A 26,542-nucleotide genomic window follows, 5' to 3' on the forward strand; every position below is an offset into this window, starting at 1 on the left:
GGTCACAGGGATTCACTAATGAGGGGACCCTGAATCCCTTGTCCTTGTTGAACCTGTTTTCTCATCTGTAAAGTGGGGGTCACAGGGATACTGTGAGGATGAAATGAGTGGATGGAGGTAAAGCACTGAGAACAGAGTCGAATGCAATTATAGGTTGTCTATAACTGCCGTAAGAAGGTGCCACAAAATTAATGGCTTAAAATAACACCACTTATGACAAGGCGCAGTGGCTCAAGCCTGTAATCCCAGCACTTTGGGAGGCCAAGGTGGGCCTCCCAAAATACAAAATTAGCCAGGCGTGGTGGTGCACGCCTGTAATCCCAGCTACTTGGGAGGCTGAGGCAGGAGAATCGCTTGAGCCCAGGAAGCAGAGGTTGCAATGAGCCAAGATCGCACCATTGCACTCCGGCCTGGGCAACAAGAGTGAAACTCCATCTTAAAAAAAAAAAAGAAAAGAAAACCACCATTTATTATCATACAGTTCTGGAGGTCAGTCTGAAATGAATTGGCAGGCCTGCGTTCCTTCTGGGGGCCCTCAGGCAGGTTTTCTTGTCTCTTCCTGCTTCCAGAGGCTGCCCACATTCCGAGGCTCTTGACCCCACATCACTCCAATCTCTGCTTCCGTCCTGACATCACCTTCTCTTACATGCCAGGCTCCCTCTTAATTTATAGGAACCCTCGTGATAACACTGGGCCCACATAAATAATCCAAAATAATCTCCCATCTCAAGCCCATTGATTACATCTGTACAGGTGCAAGAATCAGAATGTGGACATTCCTGGAGAGGACACTTTTCTTCCCACATCCATGAACTATGGCAATCTATTCTGGTGCAGTACAATTTTGAACCCAAGACACACAGAAAGCTGGCACACAGCAGCGGGTCACCCCCAGGGCAGCCAGCCAATCGCCAGCATCCCCCACTCAGCGCAGCTTTGTTCTTGATTCCTGAAGCCCCTTAAAATGAATTATAAAACTGATTTCATAGTAGAAAACCAACTGGGTCGGGGGAGAGGGCAGTGGGAGGAAGAATGTTACTAGTGCTAATGCTAGTGACGGTGGTAAAGAAAATTAAGAAGGTGATGGCATCTGATAGAAAGCAAAAGCTTTAAATAATTTCAGTTACAATTTTGGCATTTTACGGAGGAACTTACAGGCATACGTTGGAGATATTTAGTTTCGGACCACTGCAATAAAGTAGATATTGCAATAAAGCAAGTTACACAAATATTTTTGGTTTCCCACTGTATATAAAAGTTATGTTTACACTATACTGGAGTCTATTAAGTGTACAAAGCACTGTTCAAAAAACAATGTATGTAACTTAATTTTAAAATCCTTTATTGCTTGACATTTTGGTCTGATTTATCTTAAAAAAATTGTTTAATTTTTAAAAAATAGTTTATTGCTAAGAAATTCTAATGATCATCTGAGCCTTCAGTGAGTCAAAATCTTTTCATCTGGCCTTGACGTTAACGGTTGCTCACTGATGAGGGTGGTGGTTGCTGAAGGTTGGGGTGGTTACGGCAATTTTTTAAAATAAGACAACAATGAAGTTTGCTGCATTGATAGACTCTTTCCTTCACGAAAGATCGCTCTGTGGCATGTGATGTTGTTTGATAGCATTTTACCCACAGCAGAACTTCCTTCAAATTTGGAGTCAATTTTCTCAAACTCTGCCACTACTTTACCAACTAAGTTCATAAAATATTCTAAATTCTTTGTCATCGTTTCAACAGTGTTTACAGCATCCTCACCAGTAGTAGATTCCATCTCAAGAAACAACTTCCCTTGCTCATCTATCAAAAGTAACTCCTCATCACCGCTATTTTATCATGGGGTTGCAGCAATTCAGTCTCATTTTCAGGCTCCACTTTTAATTCTCTTGCTATTTCGACCACATCTGCAGTTACTTCCTCCAGTTAAGTCTAAAAGTCATCCATAAGGACTGAAATCAACTTCTTCCAACCTCTTATTAATGTTGATACTTTGACCTCCTCCCATGGATCATGAATGTTATTAATGGCATCTAGAATGGTGAATCCTTTCCTGAAGGTTCTGAATTGACTTTGCCCAGATCCATCCGTGCGATCACTATCTAGGCGCCTCTAGCCTTATGAAATGTATTTCTTAAATACAAGACTTAAAAGTCAAAATTACCCCCTCGATCCTCGGGCTACAAAATGAATGCTGTGTTGACAGGCACGAAAACAATATTCGTGTGCTTGTACATGGCCACCAGAGTTCTTGAGTAGTAATTAGGTGCGGTATCAATGAGCAGTAATATTTTGAAAGGAATCCTTTTTCTGATCAGTAGGTTTCAACAGCGGGCTTAAAATATTCAAAAATCATGCTGTAAAGAAAGGTGCTGTCATCCAGGCTTTGTTGTTCCATTTATAGAGCAAGGCAGAGTAGATTTGGCATCATTCCTAAGGGCTCTATGATTTTCAGAATGGCCAGTGAGCATTGGCTTCAACTTAAAGTCACCAGCTGCATTCACCCCTAACAAGAGAGTCAGCTTATTCTCTGAAGCTTTGAAACCAGGCATTGATTTCTCTCTAGCTTCCAACAGAAAGTTGTTTCATCCATATTGAAAATCTGCTGGCCAGGTGAAGTGGCTGAGGCCAGTAATCTCAACACTTTGGGAGGCTGAGGCGGGCGGATCACAAGGTCAGGAGCTCAAGACCAGCCTGACCAACACGGTGAAACCCCGTCTCTGCTAAAAATACAAAAATTAGCCGGGCATGGTGGCGCACGCCTGTAATCTCAGCTACTCGGGAGGCTGAGGCAGGAGAATCATTTGAACCCGGGAGGCAGAGGTTGCAGTGAGCCAAGATCAGGCCACTGCACTCCAGGCTGGGTGACAGAGCGAGACCCTGTCTCAAAAGAAAAAGAAAAAAAAGAAAATCTGTTTAGTGCAGCAACTGTCATTAACAATCTTAGCTAGATCTTCTGGATAACTCGCTGCGGCTTCTCCATCAGCACTTGCTGCTTCACCTCGCATTTTTAGGCTCAGGAGATGGCTGCTCTTTCCTTAAACCTAATGAACCTACCGCTGCTAGCTTCAAACTTTTCTTCTGCACCTTCCTCACTTCTCTCAGCCTTCAGAGAACTGAAGAGAGTTAGGGCCTTGCTCTAGATTAGGCTTTAGCTTAAGGATATGCTGTGGCTGGTTTGATTTTTCTATCCGGACCACTCAAACTTTCTCCATATCAGCAATAAAGCTTTTTCACTTTCTTATCATTTGCGTGTTCACTGGAGTAGCACTTTTAATCTCCTTCAAGAACTTTTTCTTTGCATTCACAACTTGGCTGTTTGATGCCAGAGGTTTAATGTTCAGTCTATTTCAGTTTTCTTCACTATTTCATGCCTTCTTCACTAAGCTTAATAATTTCTAGCTTTTGATTTAAAGTGGGAGAAGTGTGACTCATTCACTTGAACACTTGGAGCTCACTGTAGGGTGATTAATCAACCTAATTCAATGTTGCTGTGTCTCAGGAAATAGGAGGGCCCAAGGAGACGGAGAGAGATGGAGGAATGGCCAGTGCAGCAGTAGGAACACACACACATTTATCGATTAAGTTCACTCTTATTTGGGCATGGTTTGTGGAGCCCCGAAATATTTACAATAGAAACATCAAAAATCCTTGATCATAGATCACCATAATAGATAAAAAAAAAAGCGGAAAATTTGAAATATTGTAAGAATTACTAAAATGTGAGACAAAAAGTGAGCACAATGCTGTTGAAAAAATTGTGCCAACAGACTTGCTGCGTGTAGAGCTGCATAAACCTTCCATTTGTAAGAAGCACACTACTGAATGGGACATGTTGGTTCACACCTGTAATCTCAGCTACTCAGGACGCTGAGGCCAGAAGATCACTTGAGCCCGGGAGTTTGAGACCAGCCTGGGCAATAATAGCAAAATCCTATCTCTAACAACAACAAAAAAGTGTATTATCTGCAAAGTGCAATAAAAGAAGGTATGCCTCTACTTGCTAAAATGGTAGTCACGCATTTAATTATTTAAGAAAAGTTGGCCAGGCACAGTGGTTCATACATATAATCCCAGCACTTTGGAAGGCCAAGGTAGGAGGGCTGCTTGAGGCCAGGAGTTCAAGACCAGCCAGGGCAATACAGCAAGACCCCATCTCTACAAAAAATAAATCAGCCATGTGTGATGGCATGCACTTGCAGTCCCAGCTTCTTGGGAGGCTGAAAGAGGAGGATCACTTAGGCCCAGGAGGCTGAGGCTGCAGTGAGCCATGATCACACCACTACATTCCAGCCTGGATGACTGAGCAATACCCTGGTATTAAAAAAAAAAAAAGAAAAAAAAAAAAAGTCAAGGCACATTTGTCACACCCTCTATAAAGAAATTATCCTGTGGACATTCCAATTGTACAGTACAGCAGTTAAGAGGATTTGGGTCACACAGTTCTGGAGTCTCAGAACTTAACTAGTTGTTTAACACAAGGTAAGTTGTTACTAAGGCATGGTTTTCTCCTCAGTAAAATTTAGAAATAATTTGTTTAAACACGATTCATAATTGGCCAGACACAGCGGCTCATGCATGTAATCCCAGCACTTTGGGAGGCTGAGGTGGGTGGATCACCTGAGCTCAGGAGTTCAAGACCAGCCTGCGCAACATGCCAATACCTCATCTCTACCAAAACTACAAAAAATTAGCCAGGCCTTGTGGTGCACGCCTGTGGTCCCTGCTACTTGGGAGGCTGAGGTTGGAGAATTTAAGCCTGGGAGGTGGAGGTTGCACTGAGCCGAGATCGGGCTACCGTACTCCAACCTGGATGACAGAGTGAGACCTCATCTCAAAAAAAAAACAAGATTTTGCAATAATACTATCCTCACAGGATTCTTGGAACAGGTAAATAATGTATACAAAGCATTTAGCATAAGCCTAAGAGGCTAAGTAATGACTATTAATTGCTATTATTATTCTCAATACTATCATTTGCAGGGAGGGGTTCGATTTTTAACAGCTTTGAGATATAATTCATATACATACAATTTGCCCGCTTAAAGTACACAATTTAATGTTTCTTTTTATATTCAGATATATGCAACCAACACTACAGTCAATTTTTGAACATTTTCATTACCTCAAGAGGAAACCCCTTATCCTTTAGCTACCACTCCCGCATCCACCCTCTATCCCCCAGCCCTAAGCAACCATTCATCTACTTTTTGTCTCAAGAATCCCCTCTTCTGGGGCCCGGTACAGTGGCTCCCGCCTGTAATCCCAGCACTTTGGGAGGCCGAGGTGGGCAGATCACTTGAGGTCAGGAGTTCAAGACCAGCCTGGCCAATATCGTGAAACAACATCTCTACTAAAAATACAAAAAAAAAATTAGCCAGGCATGGTGGTGCACACCTGTAATCCCGACTACTTGGGAGCCTGGGGCAAGAGAATTGCTTGAACCAGGGAGGCAGAGGTTACAGTGAACCGAGGAGCCAAGATCACACCACTGCACTCCAGCCTGGGAGACAGAGCAAGGCTCTGTCTCAAAAAAAAAAAAAAAAAAAAAAAAAAAAAGAATCTCCTATTCTGGACTTAAAGGAATGGAATTGTACAGTGTGTGGATTTCTGCAACGGACTTTTTTCACTTAGCATGTCTTCAAGATTCATCCATGTTGCAACTTGTATCAGTTGTTTATTTCTTTTTATGGCTTAATAATATTCCATTGTATGGATATGCCATATTTTTGTTTATGCATTTGTTCACCAAGTTTATTAAACAAACACAAGTCAGATGACCCAAATTTAATTTCACCTGTGTATATATGTACCTTTCAATTCAACCAGCAAAAGATACAATAAAAAGTTCCTGTTTTTCACAGCCTCCCATGTAGGCAGATGACAGGTGGGGTCCAGGACAGGCAGACACATGTCAGGTTGTGAGAAATGCTATAGCACAAACAAAACGATACAGGCATACAAGAGAGGTGGAGAAAAAGACTGATTCCAACAATAGGACCAGTAAGGTGTTGGCAGAGAGAATATTTGAGCTGGAGCCAAAAGCAGCAAGCCTTGGAACCAAGGTGTGGAAGGCAGGGAAAGCCTTTCTGGAGCACAGAATGAGAGATAAACAGGAAGGCAGGCCTCTGAATGCCAGGCTCAATGTGTATTTTATCTATGCGCACTGTGATGAAACTTTTTGAGCAAAGTCACTACAATATTTGTGTTTTTAAGAAAGGCAACACGGGGCAATGAGTCTCTTGATGAAATCGTTCTATTCTCTGTACCAAGTTTTCACGCCTGCAAGTCTTGCTACGTCACAAACATTTGCATGGGGAAATCAAGATCCATACCCACTGCTGGAGCTCTGGAAGAAGTTACTATGTACATCCAATATAGGAGCACCTCCAAAATAGGACTACATTGTTAGCTCCCTTCAGCAACAATTCATTCCTTTCTGAGATGGAGTCTCACTCTGTCGTCCAGGCCGGAGTGCAGTAGCACAATCACAGCTCACCACAGCCTTGACCTCTTAGGGTCAAGCAATCCTCCCACTTCAGCCTCCCAAGTAGCTGGGACTACAGGCACATGCCACCACATCCAACTAATTTTCCAATTTTTTTTTTTAAAGACAAGGTCTCCCTATGTTGCCCAAGCTGGTCTCAAACTCCTGGACTCAAGTAATTCTCTCGCCTCAGCCTCCCAAAGTGTTTCCATGCCAGGCCCTGTATTGATTCTTACCAGTGGAAATCAGGCCCTGAATATTCAAAACTAAAATCAAGACTGTTTCAACAAATCCTGCTAATGGAACGTGTTCGGACTCCCAGACTATCCAATATACATAAATGGCAAGAACTTTCTGTCAGGTGTTCTTTGGAACAAGGAGCCATTCTATTAAATAACGGCGGCAATGGCCACTGGCTACTTTCTTTGAGCACTTAGTAGGAGTCCATCCTTGAAAATCAAACACAGGATGAGGTTAACTTCTACTGTGTCCAGGCCCTGCTTGCTTACTGACTTCTAATATTGGTTGAAAACTTCAATTTTCAGTGGCAGATTTGGATCAGCTGAAGCTAGAGGCAGTGACAGATGTACAATAAGGTACTCAAGGTTCTTATCCAAGTTTAAGCCAAAAGAAAAAGGTCAGGAAGAGAGAAGGAGCCTGTCTGGAATAGTAACCAGCCACATGTCTAAAGCGGGCTTATATCGGAATGTCACAACTTGTAAGGACTGTTCATTGTGTACTTGTATATGCATACTTGTTTAATAACTACAACATATGTTATGTCCCTTTAGCGTATATTCTTATGTCCTTACAAAGTCTTTCTTATACTAATGTCATTTGTATCCTTTTGACATACATGAGCTATTGATACTAGGAAAAATCCCCTCTCGTTCCCCAGTGTTTTGACAGGAAATCAACTACAGAGGATGCCGTAAGACATTCTATTTTTCACAACAATCGAATGAGCCAAATGAACTGCAGAAGCCACCATTTTTAATGAGGAAACACTGAACTGGCAAAGCTAACGTGAAATAAGACCTGTCTTTGAAGACATCTAGCGCAGAAGTATGCCAAGCATTAAGAGTTAACTGATCACCAACCATCCCATGACAAAGTCAGTCCTCCCTGTTTTGTTTTAGAGACAGAATCCCGCTCTGTTGCCCACGATGGAGTGCAGTGGTGGATTACAGCTCACTGTAAACTGAACTCCTGGGCTCCACCCATCCTCCTGCCTCAGCCCGCGGAGTAGGTGGGAACACAGGCGCCAAGTCAGTTCTTGACTTTCAGGCCCGGGTCAAATGTTATAGTGCATGTATTCATTTCAACATTTACTGAGTACCTAATAAAGTCTGGGAATAATACAACTTTATTAGCTAAGTCCCTGCCTATGGCATCAGCGGAGAAGTAAGGCTGGAACCCCTCAACAAATAAACCTAAACCTATCAAATATTAAGTCATGATCTTGGAGGACGCAGGGGAAAGCAGCATAAGAGATTCAGAGGACAGCTGCGGTTACCTAGATCTTTCTGAGGCAGCATAATACAGGACTTAAGAGTGGGACCCACCGGGCACTGCGGTGGCTCATGCCCAGCACTTCGGAAGACCTAGACTGGCACATCACTTGAAGTCAGGAGTTCGAGACCAGCCTGGCCACTATGGCAAAACGCCATCTCTACTAAAAATACAAAAGTTAGCAAATTTGGTGACCTGTGCCTGTAGTCCCAGCTGCCTAAGAGGCTGAGGCACGAGAATCGCTTGAACCCGGGAAGCGGAGGCTGCAGTGAGCCGAGACCAGGCCACTGAAAAAAAAAAAAAAAGAGTGTGGGACCCATTGCACCAGGCTGTGCAACTCTGTTTCTTACTAGCTGTATAACCGTGGCAAGTTACTGGGCCGTTTGTGCAAAATGTTAATTTATTTACCAACACTTAAACACAGCTTGCTAAGGGCCAGGCACCGTTCTCCTTGAATCTCACAGCAGCCCTGTAAGGCAGGCACTACTGTTACCACCGTCACTTTGCAGACAGGGAAACCGAGGGACAAAGAAGGGATTTCCCCAAAGCCACAGCTAGAAGAGCGGCAGAACTGCGATTCCAATCCATCACTGTGCCTTCACTAGCCCTATTCCCTTAACATCTTGCTAAAGGCTGAGTCACTTGCCCTAAGGAGCCCACAACAGTCTCTAGCGAGAGGACTAGCACCGAGAAACGCGCCCGCCGCCAACGATCCCCAGAACGGCGCGGCGGCCACGAGCTCTGGAGACCGAACGCCAGGCTGGAGGCCAGGGAAGCCGCCCGCCCGGCCACCGGCTCGACAGTGGAGACCTCATCTGACCGCGAGCCCCCAGGCCGCCCGCACCCCTTCTCACGCCCGCAGGAGCCCGCCACGCCTTTCCCGCCTCACCTCCTCCTCCCTCCATCGCGAGATTTCCAAGTGGTTTTTGGGGGGGGAGGGGGAAGGAAATGGGTCCTACCATCTTCTCGGAGCCGGAGTTGGAAGAAATGAAGAAATAATGCTTTAAGTCAATGAATTCCTCCTTGGTACCCACTATCAAAAACTCTCAATGGTAAAATTTTAAAAACTGACAAATTCAATCTGCTCTTGACTTGTGTGTCCTAACATTTCCCCTAAGTGTCTTCAAACCTCCCCCCACGGCTTCCTGGATAATAGAAGTTCCCGAAGGCCGCCGATTCCAGAAGATACTGTCTGGCGTGAAATTAGTCTCAGTTAAAATATAAGTCCCGCGCGTCTTGTGCTGCGCGTGCGCACGCTTTTGGGCCCTCGCGCGAGAGAAAAGTGCGTTCTCGCTTCCGTAGCGGTCTCCGCCGGTTGGGGTCAATTAAGTCCGGCTGCTCCACCATGGCGTCTATGGGGACCCTCGCCTTCGATGAATATGGGCGCCCTTTTCTCATCATCAAGGATCAGGACCGCAAGTCCCGTCTTATGGGACTTGAGGCCCTTAAGGTAATGGCACAGGGACCTGCTCGCGGTGGGCTGAGGGGAGGCGGCCGAGGCTGTGGCTCTGCGCTTGCGCGAGCTTAGGAGTCGCTGTGCCATGTGCTCCCCGGAAAGGTCGAGAATCTCCGTCTCCCGGCGGTCTCAGGCCGCGCACCCGGCTCACTGAGCTCGGGAGAGGCTAGCGCGTAATCCTGGGCTCGGAATGTGGGGGCCACTAGGCTGGGCCGCCAGCGCCCTTCGGAGCTGGGCGGGGCCGCTCAGTCCGGTCGCCCGCGGGAGCGAAGCGGGACCGCCTCCCCGCCCGGCCCCTCCAGCCTGACGGCCGCGTGGGGCTGCGCTCCCGGCGGGGAGATGCTCCGTCACCTGTTGGTTAAGGCACTGCTGCTTAACCCTCCTCTGGTCCACCCGCAACGGCCCTTGCGTTTTCTTTGTCACTCGTAAAGGTGTGGTCACTTACAGGGTATTTCATTTCTGAGTGCTTTTTTGCCCACCCTTGAGGAAAAATAGCGAAGAGTGAAAAACGGACCCACAAAATCGTAATGCAGGGCGGTGTGCGGTGAGAAAGACAGCTATGGAGAGAGTTGTGATAAGCGTGGTGCTGGAGGACAGCGTTAGATCAGGGGTAAGAGCATTCTAGGGAGAGGAAACGTATAAGTAAAGGCTTGGGCAAGAATGCGCATGGCCCGTTGTAGAGTGGAAGAGCCATCCAGTTTTAGTGGAGCACTGAAGCTATTGAATGTCCAGAATGGAAAATACGACGTTATCCTTGGGGAAGAAGGGCAGCCACTGAGTGGGTTTTAAGCAGAATTTAAGTAGAGCTGCGCTTCAGGCAGCAACGCTTGAGATGGACCGAAGGGAATAAGGAAGACCAAAGGGGTTAAAGAAGCCAGGGCAGGGGTGCAGGTAAGAAAGGGTCATCTGAGCACCAGACGTTGACAGAAAATGCAGAGGAAGGGACACTCCGAGAGGGCCTTCAGGGTTTGTTATAAAGTGAATAGACCTTTCAACCAGGTCTCAGGTGTCCCTGTTCACTTAATGTCTTGGAGGTTTACTTACACAAAGTTAGAAACAATACAGTTCCCCCATGGACTCTCTGTTTGACTTAGTGCAAGTTACACAACCTCTCGGAACCTTTTCCAGTGGAGGTGATACGCCTCCATAACGCTGAAGACTTGACAGTGATATTCAATGGAGTGACTTAGAGGGGCTGCGCAGTGGGTGATCCATGGCAGGCACTCAGTATTTGTTTCCTTTCTAGAAAGAAAAAAGTTTCAAGCTACTTGTATTATGTATCCTATTTTATTTTTCGCTTACAGGGACCTGCAGAGAAAGTACCATCCAATACACACACGCAGTATAACAACATAACTAAAGCTATAGGTTGTTTTGCATCAGCCACTTTGTTCTAACTGCATGCATTTGTGCCCAGAAGTCTCACACTCTGAGATAGTTGTTATTTTTCCAAAACTGGGGACTTGGGCCGAGAGCAGTTGAGAAATTGTTCTAAAGAGCAGTTGCAAGCAAAGATGAGCACCATGGTTCAAGGCCACCTCTCGGAGTCAAAGCCAGTGGTCTAGAGCAGCATTCTCAAGCTTGACATTATTGACATTCGAGGTCGGATCATTCTTTGCTGTGGGAGCTCATTTGGACAGTAACGTGGGTGTTTAAATCTCTTTGGATGCTGTGTGTAGGCATCCTTTGAGTGTTGAGGCTCAGCAGTTTAATGCACTTGCTCCCTGACCTCATAAAACGTCCAGCTAACTTGAGGAACCAAAATATATGGAAATTGAAGGCAACAGTGAAAGAAATGTATGGGCCATGACTTGAACATTTTGATGGTAATAGTCACGGTTCTTTTTCTCTGGTCATTTAGAGCCTTAAAGGTAATATGTATTTTGTTGAGATTCTTTAGTTGTTTAACACTTAACTGTATAATATTTCACCTTAAAAATGCAGGCATTGGCCGGGCACAGTGGCTCACGCCTGTAATCCCAGCACTTTGGGAGGCTGAGGCAGGTGGATCACAGTATCAGTTCGAGACCGGCCTGACCAACATGATGAAACCCCGTCTCTACTAAAAATACAAAAATTAGCCGGGTGTGGTGGCATGCACCTGTAATCCCAGCTGCTTAGGAGGCTGAGGCAGAAGAATCGCTGGAACCTGGGAGGCGGAGGTTGCAGTGAGCCAAGATCGTGCCACTGCACTCCAGCCTGGGTGACAGAGCAGACTCTGTCTCAAATTAAAAAAAAAGTGCAGGCATTAGTTGGCTTAGGAAGGAATCATATTCTAAAACCGTATAACCTAAAACAGAGCAGGCTAAGTTTCCAGACCAGCCAGCATAATTCTGTTTTGTCCATAATATGTATTATGGCTTGATGTTTAGACTCTTCCCTCTGGAAACACACAGAAGTAGCAGAAGGAAGAAAAAGGTTTTTTCCACTTTACCGTGCAGTAGAGCAAGATATATCTCGGGATTTCGGGATCTCTCCTGTTTGCCAAATTATTTACATCCTTTTCTTTCTGCCTCTTGCTTTCTCCTAAAAAAAATATTAATAATAATTTCACTCAATTTGGTAGCTAAATGTGAAAAAAAAAAAAACAGGTAACTTTTTTATTATCACTTTGACAGCTACTTCACCTTCCTTAAGAGGGCCAGTCGCGGGCCGGGCACGGTGGCTCATGCCTGTAATCCCAGCACTTTGGGCAGCTAAGGCGGGTGGATCACCTGAGGTCAGGAGTTTAAGACCAGCCTGGCCAATATGGCAAAATCCTGTCTCTACTAAAAATAGTTAAGAAAAAAAAAAAAAAATGAGCCAGGTGTGATGGCGCATGCCTGTAATCCCAGCTACTGGGGGGTGAGGCAGTAGCATTGCCTAAGCCTGGGAGGCGGAGGTTGCAGTGAGCCAAGATCATGCCGCTGCACTACAGCCTGGGCAACAGAGCAAGACTCCGTCTCAAAAAAAAAAAAAAGCCAGTCACTAACTTTGATCTATAAATATAATTATTGGGATTTCAGGTGGGTGGAGGAAGATTTTTAAAGCAAGAACATTTTTTCTTTTTATTTTGTCACGGGGTCTCATCATGTTTCCCAGGCTGATCTCAAACTCCTGGCCTCAAGCAATCCTGCCTCAGCCTCCCAAGTAGGTGGGGTTACAGGTTCTAGCCACCGCACCCAGCTCAAAAGATTATAATTCTGCAGTAAATCATAGTGTGACAGTAAGGTGTTGTATGTTTACAGTTGGACTGTTGCTCATGAGTGCAGGCCCCTTCTTATCTGCTGCTGTGGAACCCACAGATATAGAAGCCTGAATGCAAGGGACTTGAGCATCTGTAAATTTTGGTGTCCTCAGGGGCTCCTGGAGCCAGTTCCCCATGGATGCTCAGGGAGGACTGTGTTGCACAGTGATCTTGCAAGGCCTGTAAGGTCATGGTCATACTGTCCCTGTTCTCAGCTGTAAATGAGCTGGTAAAAGAATCTGTCTCATTAATGTGTTGAAAATTCAGTGAGATAACACAAAGCACTTAGTTCTTTTTCTTTTATATAAGAATTGCTTATTAAAACTGGAGTTGTAAATGTTATAATACTTAGACCTGTCTGTTGCCCGTTAAATATAGAGGCTTCTAGAAAACAAACTAAATCGTAAGTGATTTTTAATCATCAGATGTGTGCTTTTAACCATTGAAATTCTATGTAACAGTGTTTGCTTTTTCTGTTTGTTTCATTAGTCTCATATAATGGCAGCAAAGGCTGTAGCAAATACAATGAGAACATCACTTGGACCAAATGGTAAGAGTCCACCATTCCGTGTTTTTAGCAAAAGATTTAAATCATAAAACTGTCAATACAAACCTCTCTACAGAAAGGTGGAGTATTGAGGGCGGCATCTTACTTCCTTACCACAGGCAAAATTTTGTAGTGTATCTCAGGTTTCTCAAACATGGTTATAATCACGTGTAGTTTTAGGTTGGACTTTGTTTTTTTTTTTTTAAACACTTTTAATATCATTTCATTAGCAATTTCCAAATCATAGTTGTCTTGAGATTAATACTGTATTTAATGATGCTCCATAATTTTTTGCCATTTGTGTTAGCCAATCTCAGAATGCCTTCATGCAGCTATTATTTTGTGTATGTTGAAATATTTGCATATAATAAATTGCATAGATAAGAGCTGGGTCCGGAGGTCTTTTTTTATAGTTTGTGATATTGGTTGCCAGTTGTTTGCCCAAAGCCTACTAAATGTTGTCTTTTTAGGGCTTGATAAGATGATGGTGGATAAGGATGGCGATGTGACTGTAACTAATGACGGGGCCACCATCTTAAGCATGATGGATGTTGATCATCAGATTGCCAAGCTGATGGTGGAGCTGTCCAAGTCTCAGGATGATGAAATTGGAGATGGAACCACAGGAGTGGTTGGTAAGAAAAGACAAAACATCCTTCCTTTCTCTTTTAAGAGATGTCATTTAAGACCACAGGGCTAGCATGCCTGCCGAGATTGTTGTTTCTGAATCAGAGCCTGAGGAGACAGACAAATCAAAGTTGAAGAACACGCTACAAAACAAATGCCCGGGACCTTCAAAACTGACAGTGTTAAAGAACAGAAAGAGGGCTGGGGATTGTTAGGCAAGGAGAAATCTGTAATGATTGATTGGACGCTGATTTTGTTTGTCTTTTAAGCTGTAAAGGAGGTTTGGGAAAAGTGGAGGAATTTGATTATGGATCATGTACTACAATGCTGAGTTTCCTGAGCGTGACCGCTGTATTGCATATGTGTAGGAGAATACCCTTATTCTCAGCTGTATGCCTCAATACTTAGGAGTGACATGTCATGGTTTCTGCAACTAATTCTCAAATAGGTGAACAGAAACAGTATGTACATGTAGAGAAAATGTGGCAAAATGTTAATAAGTAAACTGGTACTCATTTTAGTATTGTACCTTGTTTTCTGTAGATTTGAAATCTTTAAAAAGTTGGGGAAATTGAAGACAAAATATCAGTGAAGTTCTTTTCTGCAGATAAAATTTGAATTCATTCATTCAGCAAATATTTATTGGATACCATTGTATGCCAGGCACTGTTCTTGGTGTGCTTGGAGAGCGGTAGATTTAAACAGAATTCATCTTTGTGACCCTAAAATGAGGAGAAAGGAGGATAGGGGTGGGGGGAATAAATAGTAAACAAATGTTTTAGTCTTATCACCAGGATGAATTTCACTGAATAGACCTTGGCCCATGAAACATAATAGCTTTTTACCTCTTAGAAAAATGTTCTTTTTACATTATATTCTTTAGTTATATTTTTTATATCACTGAGGGTTGAATGTTCGTCTATAGGGGGACACGTGTCCTATTAGACCTTTGCTAGAACCAAAACAAGAGGCTTTCTTATAAAAATAGATAGCTTCTGCCTCTAAGATGGCTTCCAGTTTAATTCTGGAAGCTTTTTCTTTCCATGACGGCATCTAACTTGTGCTGATTATACTAAAAGTGAAGTTTTGTTGTTTTCCTAAACTGATTGTCTGCTGGTTTGTTTGCAGTCCTGGCTGGTGCCTTGTTAGAAGAAGCGGAGCAATTGCTAGACCGAGGCATTCACCCAATCAGAATAGCTGATGGCTATGAGCAGGCTGCCCGCGTTGCTATTGAACACCTGGACAAGATCAGCGATAGCGTCCTTGTTGACATAAAGGACACCGAACCCCTGATTCAGACAGCAAAAACCACGCTGGGCTCCAAAGTGTACGTTTCAGTAGACGATACGATTACACATTTGTAGAGGCAGCTTGTTTGCCATTTCTTAAAGGCAGCACAAAATGACCACTGGTTCTTTCAGTTACTTGGTTTTGCTTTGTTTTTAATGTAGATGTAGATACATGCATTTTGTATTGTAGTTGAGAACTGAATTTCTAAGTTCATCCATAAATCCCCTTGACAATATTTGCAAAATATAGTTATTTTAATTTAGCAGAATAGATTGTGTTAAAAGTCCGTCAGGGCTGGGTGCAATGGCTCATACTTGTAATCTCAGAACTTTAGGAGGCCAAAGCAGTAGCCTGCTTGAGCTCAGGAATTCAAGACCAGCCAGGGCAATATGGTGGGACCCCGCTGCTACAAAACATAAAAAAACAGCCAGGCATGATAGTGCACGCTCCGGCAACTCCAGAGGCTGAGGTGAGAGGTTGAGGCTCGGCAAGCCGTGATCATGCCACTGCACTTCAGCTTGAGCAACAGAGCGAGACCCTGTCTCCAAAAAAAAAAAAAAAAAAAAAAAACTAGAAAGGGTCCTACCTGGAAGATAGGTGATTTTTCATAACACTTTCTATAATTTCTTTGCTGGGGAGCCACTGGGGTGGGTTCCCCTTTTTATTCAGCAAATTGCCAATCCAAAATTATAATTTAGTAAAGAGAGTCTTGAAAGTGACTTGTCTCTGGTGTTTTCAGCGTTTGCGTACTACCCGTTTGCCAGGCTTACTGCCAGGTCTTTTGGGCACTGAGACACAGCTCTCCCCCCAGGAGACTCTAGGCAACCTCAACCAAGGGGTGCACTGATGATGAACCATGACAAAGACGTGAGGTCTGTTGCCATAATATAACAAAAATGCAGTGTAAACTGCTTTAGTGCATTATATTAAGTCAGTGAGGTTTTTAATTGTGTGCTTATGGTGGTTTTAGCAAAAAGGAAGGAGGGGTCTTCTCAACTCAGAGTGGTCAGAGAAAATGCAGGAAAAATGTCTGCTTCTGTTGCCTTTTCCCCTGAGCAAAGCCTGTGTTAAGGCAGAAGCCTTCAGCAGGGCCTGCTGTCCTCCTCTAACCACAGATCTCAGCAGAGACTAGCTCCCTAGGCAAGCGTGAGTACTCTACAGGTAGCCTCTGCCATCAGTGTAACACTATTTTCTCATAAAAGGAGGACAACATCATTACTTGAAGTGTACAAATCTATTTTCTTGTTGCTTTATAAGTTGGCCCTGTTCTGTTTGCAAGTATTAAGTCATCTACTTAAGGTAAAATGTTTACTTTCATGGTTCTCTTTTATAGATAACCTATGATTTCAGACATTATTTCAAGTGCTAGGTTTCCCTAGTTGTTTTTCTTGACTCTAAAATGAATGTATTGAGCAGTCTATTCACATGTTTGAAAGCTTTCTAAAAGGTAACATCCTCCATCTGTAACGGATGTTGTGGTGAATTCTTAGAAAGTGAGCAGCCCCGTCCAGTCCTTTCACCTCCCGATCAGTGCTACGCTTCATTGATATAAGACTGACTTTTCCTGAGTGATTACTTACCTTTCTCATTCTGTTCTGAACTTGTGAAATAGTAACAGTATTCTGTAGAAGTCGTGCATTCTAAGACCTTAGTTCATGCCAGACTACAGTGGTTTCTTGAGTACATTCATAATGGAAGGCAATAGTAAATTTCAGAGAAAATAAAGATGTGATTGTTTTCCCATATAACTGTACGGTCCCCTTTGGGGCTAGTGGATCACAGGTTAAGAATCTCTGCCCCAGACTGTTGAAAATGCAGGTTGAGATGGCATTCCTTTCTAGAAGACTCAAAACATCATTTGATTTATATCTTTGAGTAACATTGTATCATGTGGCCTGCTTTGGTTGTAGTAGTTGTGAAACCAATGAAGTTTGGTTTGTGGTGTTTTCATCAGGGTCAACAGTTGCCACCGACAGATGGCTGAGATTGCTGTGAATGCCGTCCTCACTGTAGCAGATATGGAGCGGAGAGATGTTGACTTTGAGCTTATCAAAGTAGAAGGCAAAGTGGGCGGCAGGCTGGAGGACACTAAATTGATTAAGGGTGTGATTGTGGACAAGGATTTCAGTCACCCACAGATGCCGAAAGTAAGCCATTGCATTTCACAGCTTCACACTGTTGGTTAACTCTAAATTCCACCAATTAAAATGTCTTTATGTTCCCCCATAGAAAGTGGAGGATGCTAAGATTGCAATTCTCACATGTCCATTTGAACCACCCAAACCAAAAACAAAGCATAAGCTGGATGTGACGTCTGTTGAAGATTATAAAGCCCTTCAGAAATACGAAAAGGAGAAATTTGAAGAGATGATTCAACAAGTAAGACTTACCAGAGTCCTCAGTGGAATTTAAACTCCCAAAGGGTACAGATAGTTAGGTTTGGTTAGTAAATATGTGTAGTATTTCTTCAGTTCTAAAACATACACAGGAAAAAACCAAATCACATAGAAAGGCATAAACAGGGAAGAATTCTGATTTTGTCTTAAAATGATAGCGTGTTCAGGCTGGGTGTGGTGGCTCACGCCTGTAATCCCAGCACTTTGGGAGGCCAAGGCAGGCTGATCATGAGGTCATCAAGACCATCGTGGCTAACACGGTGAAACCGCATCTCTACTAAAAATGCAAATAATTAGCCAGGCGTGGTGGCGGGCACCTATAGTCCCAGCTGTTTGGGAGGCTGAGAAAGGTGAATCTCTTGAACCCAAGAGGCAGAGGTTGCAGCAAGCTGAGATCGCACCATTACACGCCAGCCTGGGTGACAGAGCGAGACTGTCTCGAAAGGTAGTATGTTCAGGGTCCTGAAAGAAGTGACCCTGTTACCTAAAGCCATGTTTCAATTGTACATATTACATTTGCTCTCCTGTACAAATTTAATGTAGCTTACCTTAAGATTTCTGACTATATCTTTTAGACAAGAGTTAATGAGTAACTGGAGTTAAACCAGAATTCTTCGCTCGGTTAAGTCTAGTTTGGGTTCATGAATACCTTAGCATAGGTGTGCTTTCTCTCTGACCTACCAACTCCTCTTTGGGAGCTGTGTCCTTGGGAGTTGAAAACACCGGTACTCAAGAAGACAGGAACGTGGTTGGCTAGAGCTTTATTTATCATAGCAAACCAACTAGAGACGATTTTCATGTCTGTTCTTGGGAAAGTCATTGTACTTACTCATTGATGATACAGTTCTTTGTGCCTACGACGTACCAGGCTCTTTTGTAGGCACTAAAGGTACAGCAGGGAATGAAGCCAAGCTCGTGCTCTTGAGGCACAAATAGGGGAAAGATGGGTACAGCTCCCTTACAGACACTGGTCAGAGATGTGACCTGTAAGGAGAGGCCAACATTGAGTGAGAGCAGCGCCCCTAGGGGAGGAACATTCCAGGCTGAGGACAGATGGGGATGCTGTTGAGCCAGGAACCTGTTGGCTTCTACAAGGAACAGCCACCCTCAGGGATTGGAGCATGCTGGCAGGAGCTTATGCATAAAAGGCCATCAGTGGTCATGAGAATGGTGGCTCAGCTGCGCTGGCAGGTCAGAGATAAACTGAGAGGCCAGGGATGTTACTGGATCATGCTGGTGAGGCGCAGGTTGCTGAGAATGAGAAAGGAAGGGGGATGGGGCTAGATGCTAAAAATGTTAAAGAATGAGAGGCAGGTACCCAATGAGGAACATTGTAGGTGACTGAGGAGCAAGAAGGACCCCTCTCCTGTTTTGAGCATGTGAGAGGGAAAGCAGCTGCCATCTGAGGAGGGTTGCAGGTGCAGGCTGGTTTTCAGGGGTTGTGACGGAGAGGTTGTGTAAGGAGGCTGCTGTTCTGGACTGAGTTCAGAGGGTCAGGGAAGGAAGAGAGGGAGAGCCAGGCAGTAGCGGGTGGTCTGGGAGGCCTGATAGAGACAGGTAGGTGAGAGTTACGGGGCATGGCGTGGCAGTCCCAGGTGAGCACCAGAGGTGGGCTGGGCAGCCGGATCGTTGCCCTCCTGTTTGGGAAAAGTCACTTTGCCCTTCTTACGGGAAGCAGGGTCATCTCTGGGGGTGCCTGATATAGTTTATATCTGTGGATCCACTGAGGATTGTCCATCCAGGTGAGATGGGCAGGTTGCAAGTGGTTCATAACATTGTTTGTTTAGAACATACTCAGATGAAACTACTCCGTAGGTATTTGTGATAGGACAGAGCTGTTAGCCATTTTCCCCATGGTTGGGAAGGGTATTAGTTTTGTTTGTTGACATTTCTGTTGACTTCGCATCACTTTAACAATAGGATTCAGCATGAATTACTGCTTGTGGTTTTTAAAGCATCTTTAAACAATGAGGTGATCCCCATTGATAAAATACTATTTAGAATTTGGAACTGACAGAAAAGTGGACACTTGTCTATTTCCTTCCTTCTCTTTCCTTTGGTTTTGTGTTCAAGTGCACATGCCTTACACCCAACTGTGCCTCTCCTTTTTTCAAACATAACGAAGAATAAATACCCACTTTCTCTTAATACAATTGCGATGTTTCTTTTCCCAGATTAAAGAGACTGGTGCTAACCTAGCAATTTGTCAGTGGGGTTTTGATGATGAAGCAAATCACTTACTTCTTCAGAACAACTTGCCTGCGGTTCGCTGGGTAGGAGGACCTGAAATTGAGGTAGGTTGCTCCACATGAAGAGACTTTGAGATGTAGGGGTTCAGCTTATGTGTTGAGGGGTGTTTTGATAGCCCTGCCTTAAATAACTGCATCATACCAAGGCTGGGAGATGAGGGGAGGGTGAGCTGGGAGAGAGGAAAGGGCTGGAATCTTTGTTACTGTTTGGATAACAGTGCTGTGTGTTTCTGGTGTTCCCTGGCATTTTGAAATTCTCTCCCTGTGTTGTGTCACTTGGCCCTATCGTTGACTTACTAACGGCAGTCCCAGGCAATGCTGCCTCAGTGGTTCCCACTGCAGCGCAGTGCAGGGAACATGCAGGCTGCGTTCCCAGAGAGAGGGAGGGCTGCGCAGAGGGGAGATGAGGGCATGAGCTTAGGGGACGGGCACAGGGTGATAGGTCCGGGCAGCACCAAGGCCCCAGATCAAGACACCCAGCTCCTCAAGAGCCTTGTTACCTAACAAGGTGCTTTGGGTTGAACTGAAGATGTTTTGGTCAAAGTGGGGCGTCAATTCTAGTGAACAAGGTGGTCTTAGATCAAGTTTTGCTCATTTGTGCCCAGTTTTGAAAGTTAACTTCACCAGTACTGTCTTCATCCTTCTCCCTGACCACCCCGATTAGCTGATTGCCATCGCTACAGGAGGTCGGATCGTCCCCAGGTTCTCAGAGCTCACAGCTGAGAAGCTGGGCTTTGCTGGTCTTGTACAGGAGATCTCATTTGGGACAACTAAGGATAAAATGCTGGTCATTGAGCAGTGTAAGAACTCCAGAGCTGTAACCATTTTTATTAGAGGAGGAAATAAGATGGTGAGAATTCAACTATTTGTCCTATACTATTGCTTATTTTGCTTCATGGTCTGGATTTTTTGCCTGTATATATTTAACAGACACAGTCACTCTTAAGAAAAATAATCATGTTTCTCAAACAATGATGTATCATGGTTAATTTCACGAGGCACATTTGCCTTTCTGCTGTCCCTTATAGTATACAATATACCTTATGAGATTTTTATATCTTTTTAAATACTTAAACACAGTTTAAATATTCAAGTCTTGGATTTTAGAATGTTGGGTACAATTACCTTAGGGTTTGGTTAAACTGCTAGTCCTAGCAACGTAAGACTCATTTTAATAACAAATTACAATATGGTATTCCCAAGGATGACTTACATCTGTCCCTTAGGTAGAAAAAGGGAACCCAAGTGAATAACCATCGATGATCTCTGTTCTTTGAGAATGAGTTGTAGCACATTGTGATAAATCTTTGCGAGGTTTGTCGGTTTTTGACTCTTGCTTAACCGTGTATCCTAGAATGAGTCACTGGCCACCTCTGCCTCTTGAATTTTATTAACTACGTTACAGGAAGGAAAGCTAGAAAGATACAGATCATCCGATAGTGGAGGCCATCTAAATATTAGAGCACAGCCTGTCTGTCTTTAAAAAGGTGCCAGATACTTGGTCTTGATCACATTAATTTAGGCAAAGCTGTTTTCCTTAGATCATTGAGGAGGCGAAACGATCCCTTCACGATGCATTGTGTGTCATCCGGAACCTCATCCGCGATAATCGTGTGGTGTACGGAGGAGGGGCTGCTGAGATATCCTGTGCCCTGGCAGTTAGCCAAGAGGCGGATAAGGTAAGGGATATGTGCAGACTTAGTGAAAGACTCGGGCCTCGCCGATAGTGGAGGCTGTGAGGCTGCAGAACAGCGAGGTGCTGGACGCAGAACGAACAAAAGCATCGTGAGCTGTGTGTAGGTGACAGGTGTTTTAATCTAAGTTAATTCCCATGTTCCTGTATTCAGATTCTGGTTACCCTAAACTAGCATTTCTCAGCTGTTTTCAGCCAGTTCATCCTTGAAATAATAAATCTCTGGTCTTTTAATGTTATGTGAAATTCAAAATTAGTATTATAACTTAAGTCGTAAGACCTGCTGTATTTTGAGACATCTCTCACGTATGTATACCCTCTGCCCGTATTCTGTAGTGACATAATACTCTGATAGATACAAAAATAGAGACAACCTATTCTTAAAATTCTTTGTGAGCTGACTTTTCCAAGTATGTGATACAGTGTGTTTTCACGGTGCTGCTGGGTTGTTTTGTTTTGCCAAGTGCACTTACCATCCCTCTGCACCTTTCCAGTGCCCCACCTTGGAACAGTACGCCATGAGAGCGTTTGCCGACGCGCTGGAGGCCATCCCCATGGCCCTCTCTGAAAACAGCGGCATGAATCCCATCCAGACGATGACCGAAGTCCGAGCTAGACAGGTGAAGGAGATGAACCCTGCTCTTGGCATCGACTGTTTGCACAAGGGGACAAATGGTGAGGAGCTGTCACACCTCTGCGTGGGGTGTCTGATTTAAACTGAATAATCATCCACTGTATGTACTGTGAGACAATGGGGTCTTTTAAATATGTAAACCCACTTCAGGTGTTCAAATCCTGAATTTTAGAATGTTTGATTGATTGCCATAGGAATTGGTTAAACTACTAGACCTAGCAACATAAGACTCATTTTAATAACAGTAAACTACATGTGGTACTATCACCAAAGATGACTTAGGTTTTAATCTCTGGTTTTTGGGAAGTAATGCCGTATTGCTGTTTTTACACAAATGTCTGTCAGTGGACAGCATATAAAACAGCTCTGAAGTGGGCTTTAGTTCACAGTTCACTGGGTTAATCCAGCACACTGGAGTGTTTTCTAAATGTAATACTATAACCTCTGTAGCCCAGCTCCCAAAAAGATACGGTGGCTGTAGCTTGTTGAAACAGTGGTCCCAGGCATTTCTGTACTAAATCAGGCCATGTCTGTAATCCATTCACAGAATGTGACAGCTTGTTTTTGCTTAAAAGTATAGGTGGTACATTCTGCTTTCCATGTTCATATCCCAAGAGTTTCAATAATAGCAACACTTTGTGAGGCAAATATTTAATGTTTCTAACTTGAATGCTTGGTTGTGCTCAAATTTAGCATTTTTAGGGCCGGGCTCAGTGACTCATGCCTGTAATCCCAGCACTTTAGGGGGCCAAGCCACGTGGATCACCTGAGGTCAGGAGTTTGACACCAGCCTGACCAACATGGTGAAACACCATCTCTACTAAAAATATAAAAATTAGCTGGGCCTGGTAGCGGATGCCTGTAATCCCAGCTACTCAGGAGGCTGAGGCAGGAGAATGGCTTGAGCCCAGGAGGCAGAGGTTGCAGTGTGCCGAGATCACACTATTGTACTCCAACCTGGGTGACACCTGTCTCCAAAAAAAAAAAATTAGCATTTCTAGATCTTTCTTGGAAATATCTTACATTTCAGCTATGGTCGGATTCACTTACTTTAGATTTCCTAAATTAGGGTGTGGTTACTTTGTGGGATAAGATGTTACTGAAAAATTTCACCATGTAGCTAGTCATTGAAGAAAGCCCCCTCTCAACAGCTCTCTCTACCAGGTTCGAGTTCCAGAGTGTCCTTGGAAATAATGAAATTACATTCATCTGAAAATGAAATAGAACTGAAATTAGTGGCCTCCTGCTTTGCTTCCAGGAGTTTGTATTTCTTAAGTCTTACTGTGATTCCATAAGTCAGAAAGTCAGAGCTGGTTATTGATAGTTTATTGTATGCTCTTTTAGGATAATCAGTTTCCTTGTATTTTTCAGATATGAAGCAACAGCATGTCATAGAAACCTTGATTGGCAAAAAGCAACAGATATCTCTTGCAACACAAATGGTTAGAATGATTTTGAAGATTGATGACATTCGTAAGCCTGGAGAATCTGAAGAATGAAGACATTGAGAATACTATGTAGTAAGATCCACTTCTGTGATTAAGTAAATGGATGTGTTGTGATGTGTCTACAGTTATTTATTGTTACATCCTTTTCCAGACACTGTAGATGCTATAATAAAAATAGCTGTTTGGTAACCATAGTTTCACTTGTTCAAAGCCGTGTAATTGGGTTACTATCTCAACATGCTTTTGTATTCATTGTATTAAAAGAATCTATTTAAACAACCTTTATCTTCTCTTCAGGTGTAAGAAACATTTATTGTAACAGTAATTAAATGCTGCCTTAATTGAAGGGGTTTGGGTGGATTTTTTTTCCCCTCAAAATAAGCTGCAGGGACTATTTTAACAGCTTAAACATGAGCTCTCAAAATGCACTTTCGTATTGAGAGGAATATGGGCTTGATCTCCTTCCTGTCTAAATGGGTGGGCCCTTTGTAGAGGGTCCACCACAGAATTATGGGATGCCTTAAGTGCTGTTACTAGGTTGCTCATAGCCTAACTGAAGATACTATTTAGAGCTGATGGAGACCCATGTGAACCTTTGCTTTACTCTGGCCCTGGCCCCAGCCTGAACACAGCTCATGTGCAGAATCAGAAGCAGTATGTGCAGAGCTGACCACCAGCACAGGCTTAGGGCAGTTCAGAACCCACGTGTTTTCCTATCAGAGGGACACAGTGAGTGGAGGTTAAAGTAAATTACAGGAAATAAGGGAGAAATCTTGCAGTTACCATGTTCAGATAGAGTGACTGAAATTAATTGTACTTACTAAAGTACTAGCCAACAGCGATGGGCCAAGACATGCTCCGAGAACTCTACCGGGATTGTCTGTTCTCACAACCCAGGGAGGCAGATACCCTTTCCTACTGCTCACGTCTTACAGGTGAGTACTAATAATCTGCCAGCATCTCACCGCCAGCAAGTAGCAGGGCCAGGTCAATGTCAGGCAGTCTGACCCCAGAGTGGCCCAGCTCATCCCCTACCCTATTCTGCTATTTGCTTGTGGTCCTCTAGATTTTCTAAAATAGGGTTTCTTAAAGAGCATCGTGATGATAAAGCTCAACGTGATGGACCTTATCACTAGTTATGCCACCGTAACTAGTCAGAATCCCTAAAATTAGGAAATGGTGACTCTTGTCTAAATTTGCTTAAGTGATTAATTTGAGTTACCTTCTCACGTGAACGTGGAGATTTCCCAGTCTTAACTATTGGGTCGTTGTGTTTTCTCTGTACATTCATGCATTGGATGTTTTGCTGAACTCCTGTGGATTTAGGAATGTGTGCTAATAATTGCATTCTTCCTAATTTTCACGTTTATATGGAACTATGCAGTTAAGTATTGAAAGCTTTAAACTGAGTTTATTTACAAGGACTGATTCTAGCCTACAGAGAACATACGGCAGCCTTCTTTGGACCAGAGTCTTATCCGAGGGGTCTGTGGTTGTATCAAAAGAGCCACTAAACCAATCCCCCTTTCCAAAATTGAACCTCACAGACATTCCTGGTGTTTTTTTGTGGTTGAGAAACTGGTCAATGAGCAGAGAAACTTAGAGAGTTTTACAAGCCTTTCATGTTTAATGAGTTTCATTTGCTGATTTGTAATAAACCTCTTCCAGGTGATGTATTTTATCTTTCACGTTCCAAATCACTCGTTTGATTTTGCTGGTACTTTGGCCACACCCTCTCCTTCCTGTGGAGCAAAAGCAACTTAGGGTGGTTGACCCAAAGGCTAGATTCTCATGTAAGTCCCCATGTTTTACTGCTGGTTCCCAATTTCTACACGTGCTGCATTCATTGGAGGTTTGTTAAATGTTGTGTTTTTAATTTCAGCCTACTCAATTTTCCATGTGGGGGTGGTTCCAGGATGTCCTGCAGGTGCCAAATTTCATGGATGCTCAAGTCCCTGATAAAAATAGTGTGGTGGCTGGGTGCAGTGGCTCAAGCCTGTAATCCCAGCACTTTGGGAGGCCAAGATGGGCAGATCACGAGGTCAGGAGATCGAGACCATCCTGGCTAACACGTTGAAACCCCATCTCTACTAGAAAAAAAAAAAAAAACTAGCCGGGCGACGTGGTGGGTGCCTATAGTCCCAGCTACTTGGGAGGCTGAGGCAGGAGAATGGCGTAAACCCGGAAGGCGGAGCTTGCAGTGAGCTGAGATCCGGCCACTGCACTCCAGCCTGGGCGACAGAGCGAGACTCCGTCTCAGAAAAAAAAAAAAAAAAAAAGTATGGTATTTGCATGTAACATACATCCTCCTGTATACTTTAAATCATCTCATTATTCATAATACCTAATGTAAATGATATGTAAATACCATACTGTATTTAGGGAGTAATGACAAGAAAAATCTACATGTTCAGTACAGATGCAATTTTTTTCCCTGAGTGTTCTCAACCTGAGGTTGGTTGAATTCAGATGAGGGTCAACTCTGTAAGCAGCTGCCATGAAGCACAAATGCCACTGGGAGGGCTGAGAGGCCCGTCTTTCTTTTACGTGGGACTGAATTTCTTTTTTTTTTTTTTTTTTTTTTTTTTTTTTTTTTTTTTTTTTTTTGAGACGGAGTCTTGCTCTGTTGCCCGGACTGGAGTGCAGTGGCCGGATCTCAGCTCACTGCAAGCTCCGCCTCCCGGGTTTAAGCCATTCTCCTGCCTCAGCCTCCGGAGTAGCTGGGACTACAGGCGCCCGCCACTTCGCCCGGCTAGTTTTTTGTATTTTTAGTAGAGACGGGGTTTCACCGTGTTAGCCAGGATGGTCTCGATCTCCTGACCTCGTGATCTGCCCATCTCGGCCTCCCAAAGTGCTGGGATTACAGGCTTGAGCCACTGCGCCCGGCGGGACTGAATTTCTTGAATCTCATTTTCATTCTGCAGGTGAAACAGCTGCAACAGATTAGGGGTTGGGGGGCCAGAGGAAGGTGACATGGTAG

At 43.9% G+C, this 26,542-nt stretch overlaps 2 protein-coding genes across 4 annotated transcripts in view; one reads left to right on the forward strand and one right to left on the reverse strand.

Annotated features, from left to right (window-relative positions):
* Window positions 1-8,956, reverse strand: part of ATPSCKMT (ATP synthase c subunit lysine N-methyltransferase) — a 22,108-nt gene extending 13,152 nt beyond the window's left edge. For all 3 annotated transcript variants that reach the window (XM_023218292.1, XM_023218293.1, XM_023218294.1), the window contains exon 1: window positions 8,886-8,956. In XM_023218292.1, coding sequence (XP_023074060.1) covers window positions 8,886-8,901 — 16 coding nt within the window. In that variant the 5' untranslated portion in view covers window positions 8,902-8,956. The remainder of the gene's footprint in view (window positions 1-8,885) is intronic.
* CCT5 (chaperonin containing TCP1 subunit 5) lies at window positions 8,942-25,234 on the forward strand. Its single transcript, XM_023218291.1, has 11 exons — window positions 8,942-9,446; window positions 13,168-13,228; window positions 13,696-13,860; window positions 14,981-15,179; window positions 17,097-17,289; window positions 17,372-17,521; window positions 19,713-19,832; window positions 20,452-20,637; window positions 21,329-21,466; window positions 21,975-22,155; window positions 23,486-25,234. Exons 1-11 carry the CDS (start codon window positions 9,342-9,344, stop codon window positions 23,611-23,613), a joined length of 1,626 nt encoding a protein of 541 aa, XP_023074059.1. The 5' UTR covers window positions 8,942-9,341; the 3' UTR covers window positions 23,614-25,234.
* Window positions 25,235-26,542: the final 1,308 nt, after the last annotated feature.

This window comes from Piliocolobus tephrosceles, chromosome 4, assembly GCF_002776525.5.
Source record: "Piliocolobus tephrosceles isolate RC106 chromosome 4, ASM277652v3, whole genome shotgun sequence".
Classification (NCBI taxonomy): domain Eukaryota; kingdom Metazoa; phylum Chordata; class Mammalia; order Primates; family Cercopithecidae; genus Piliocolobus; species Piliocolobus tephrosceles.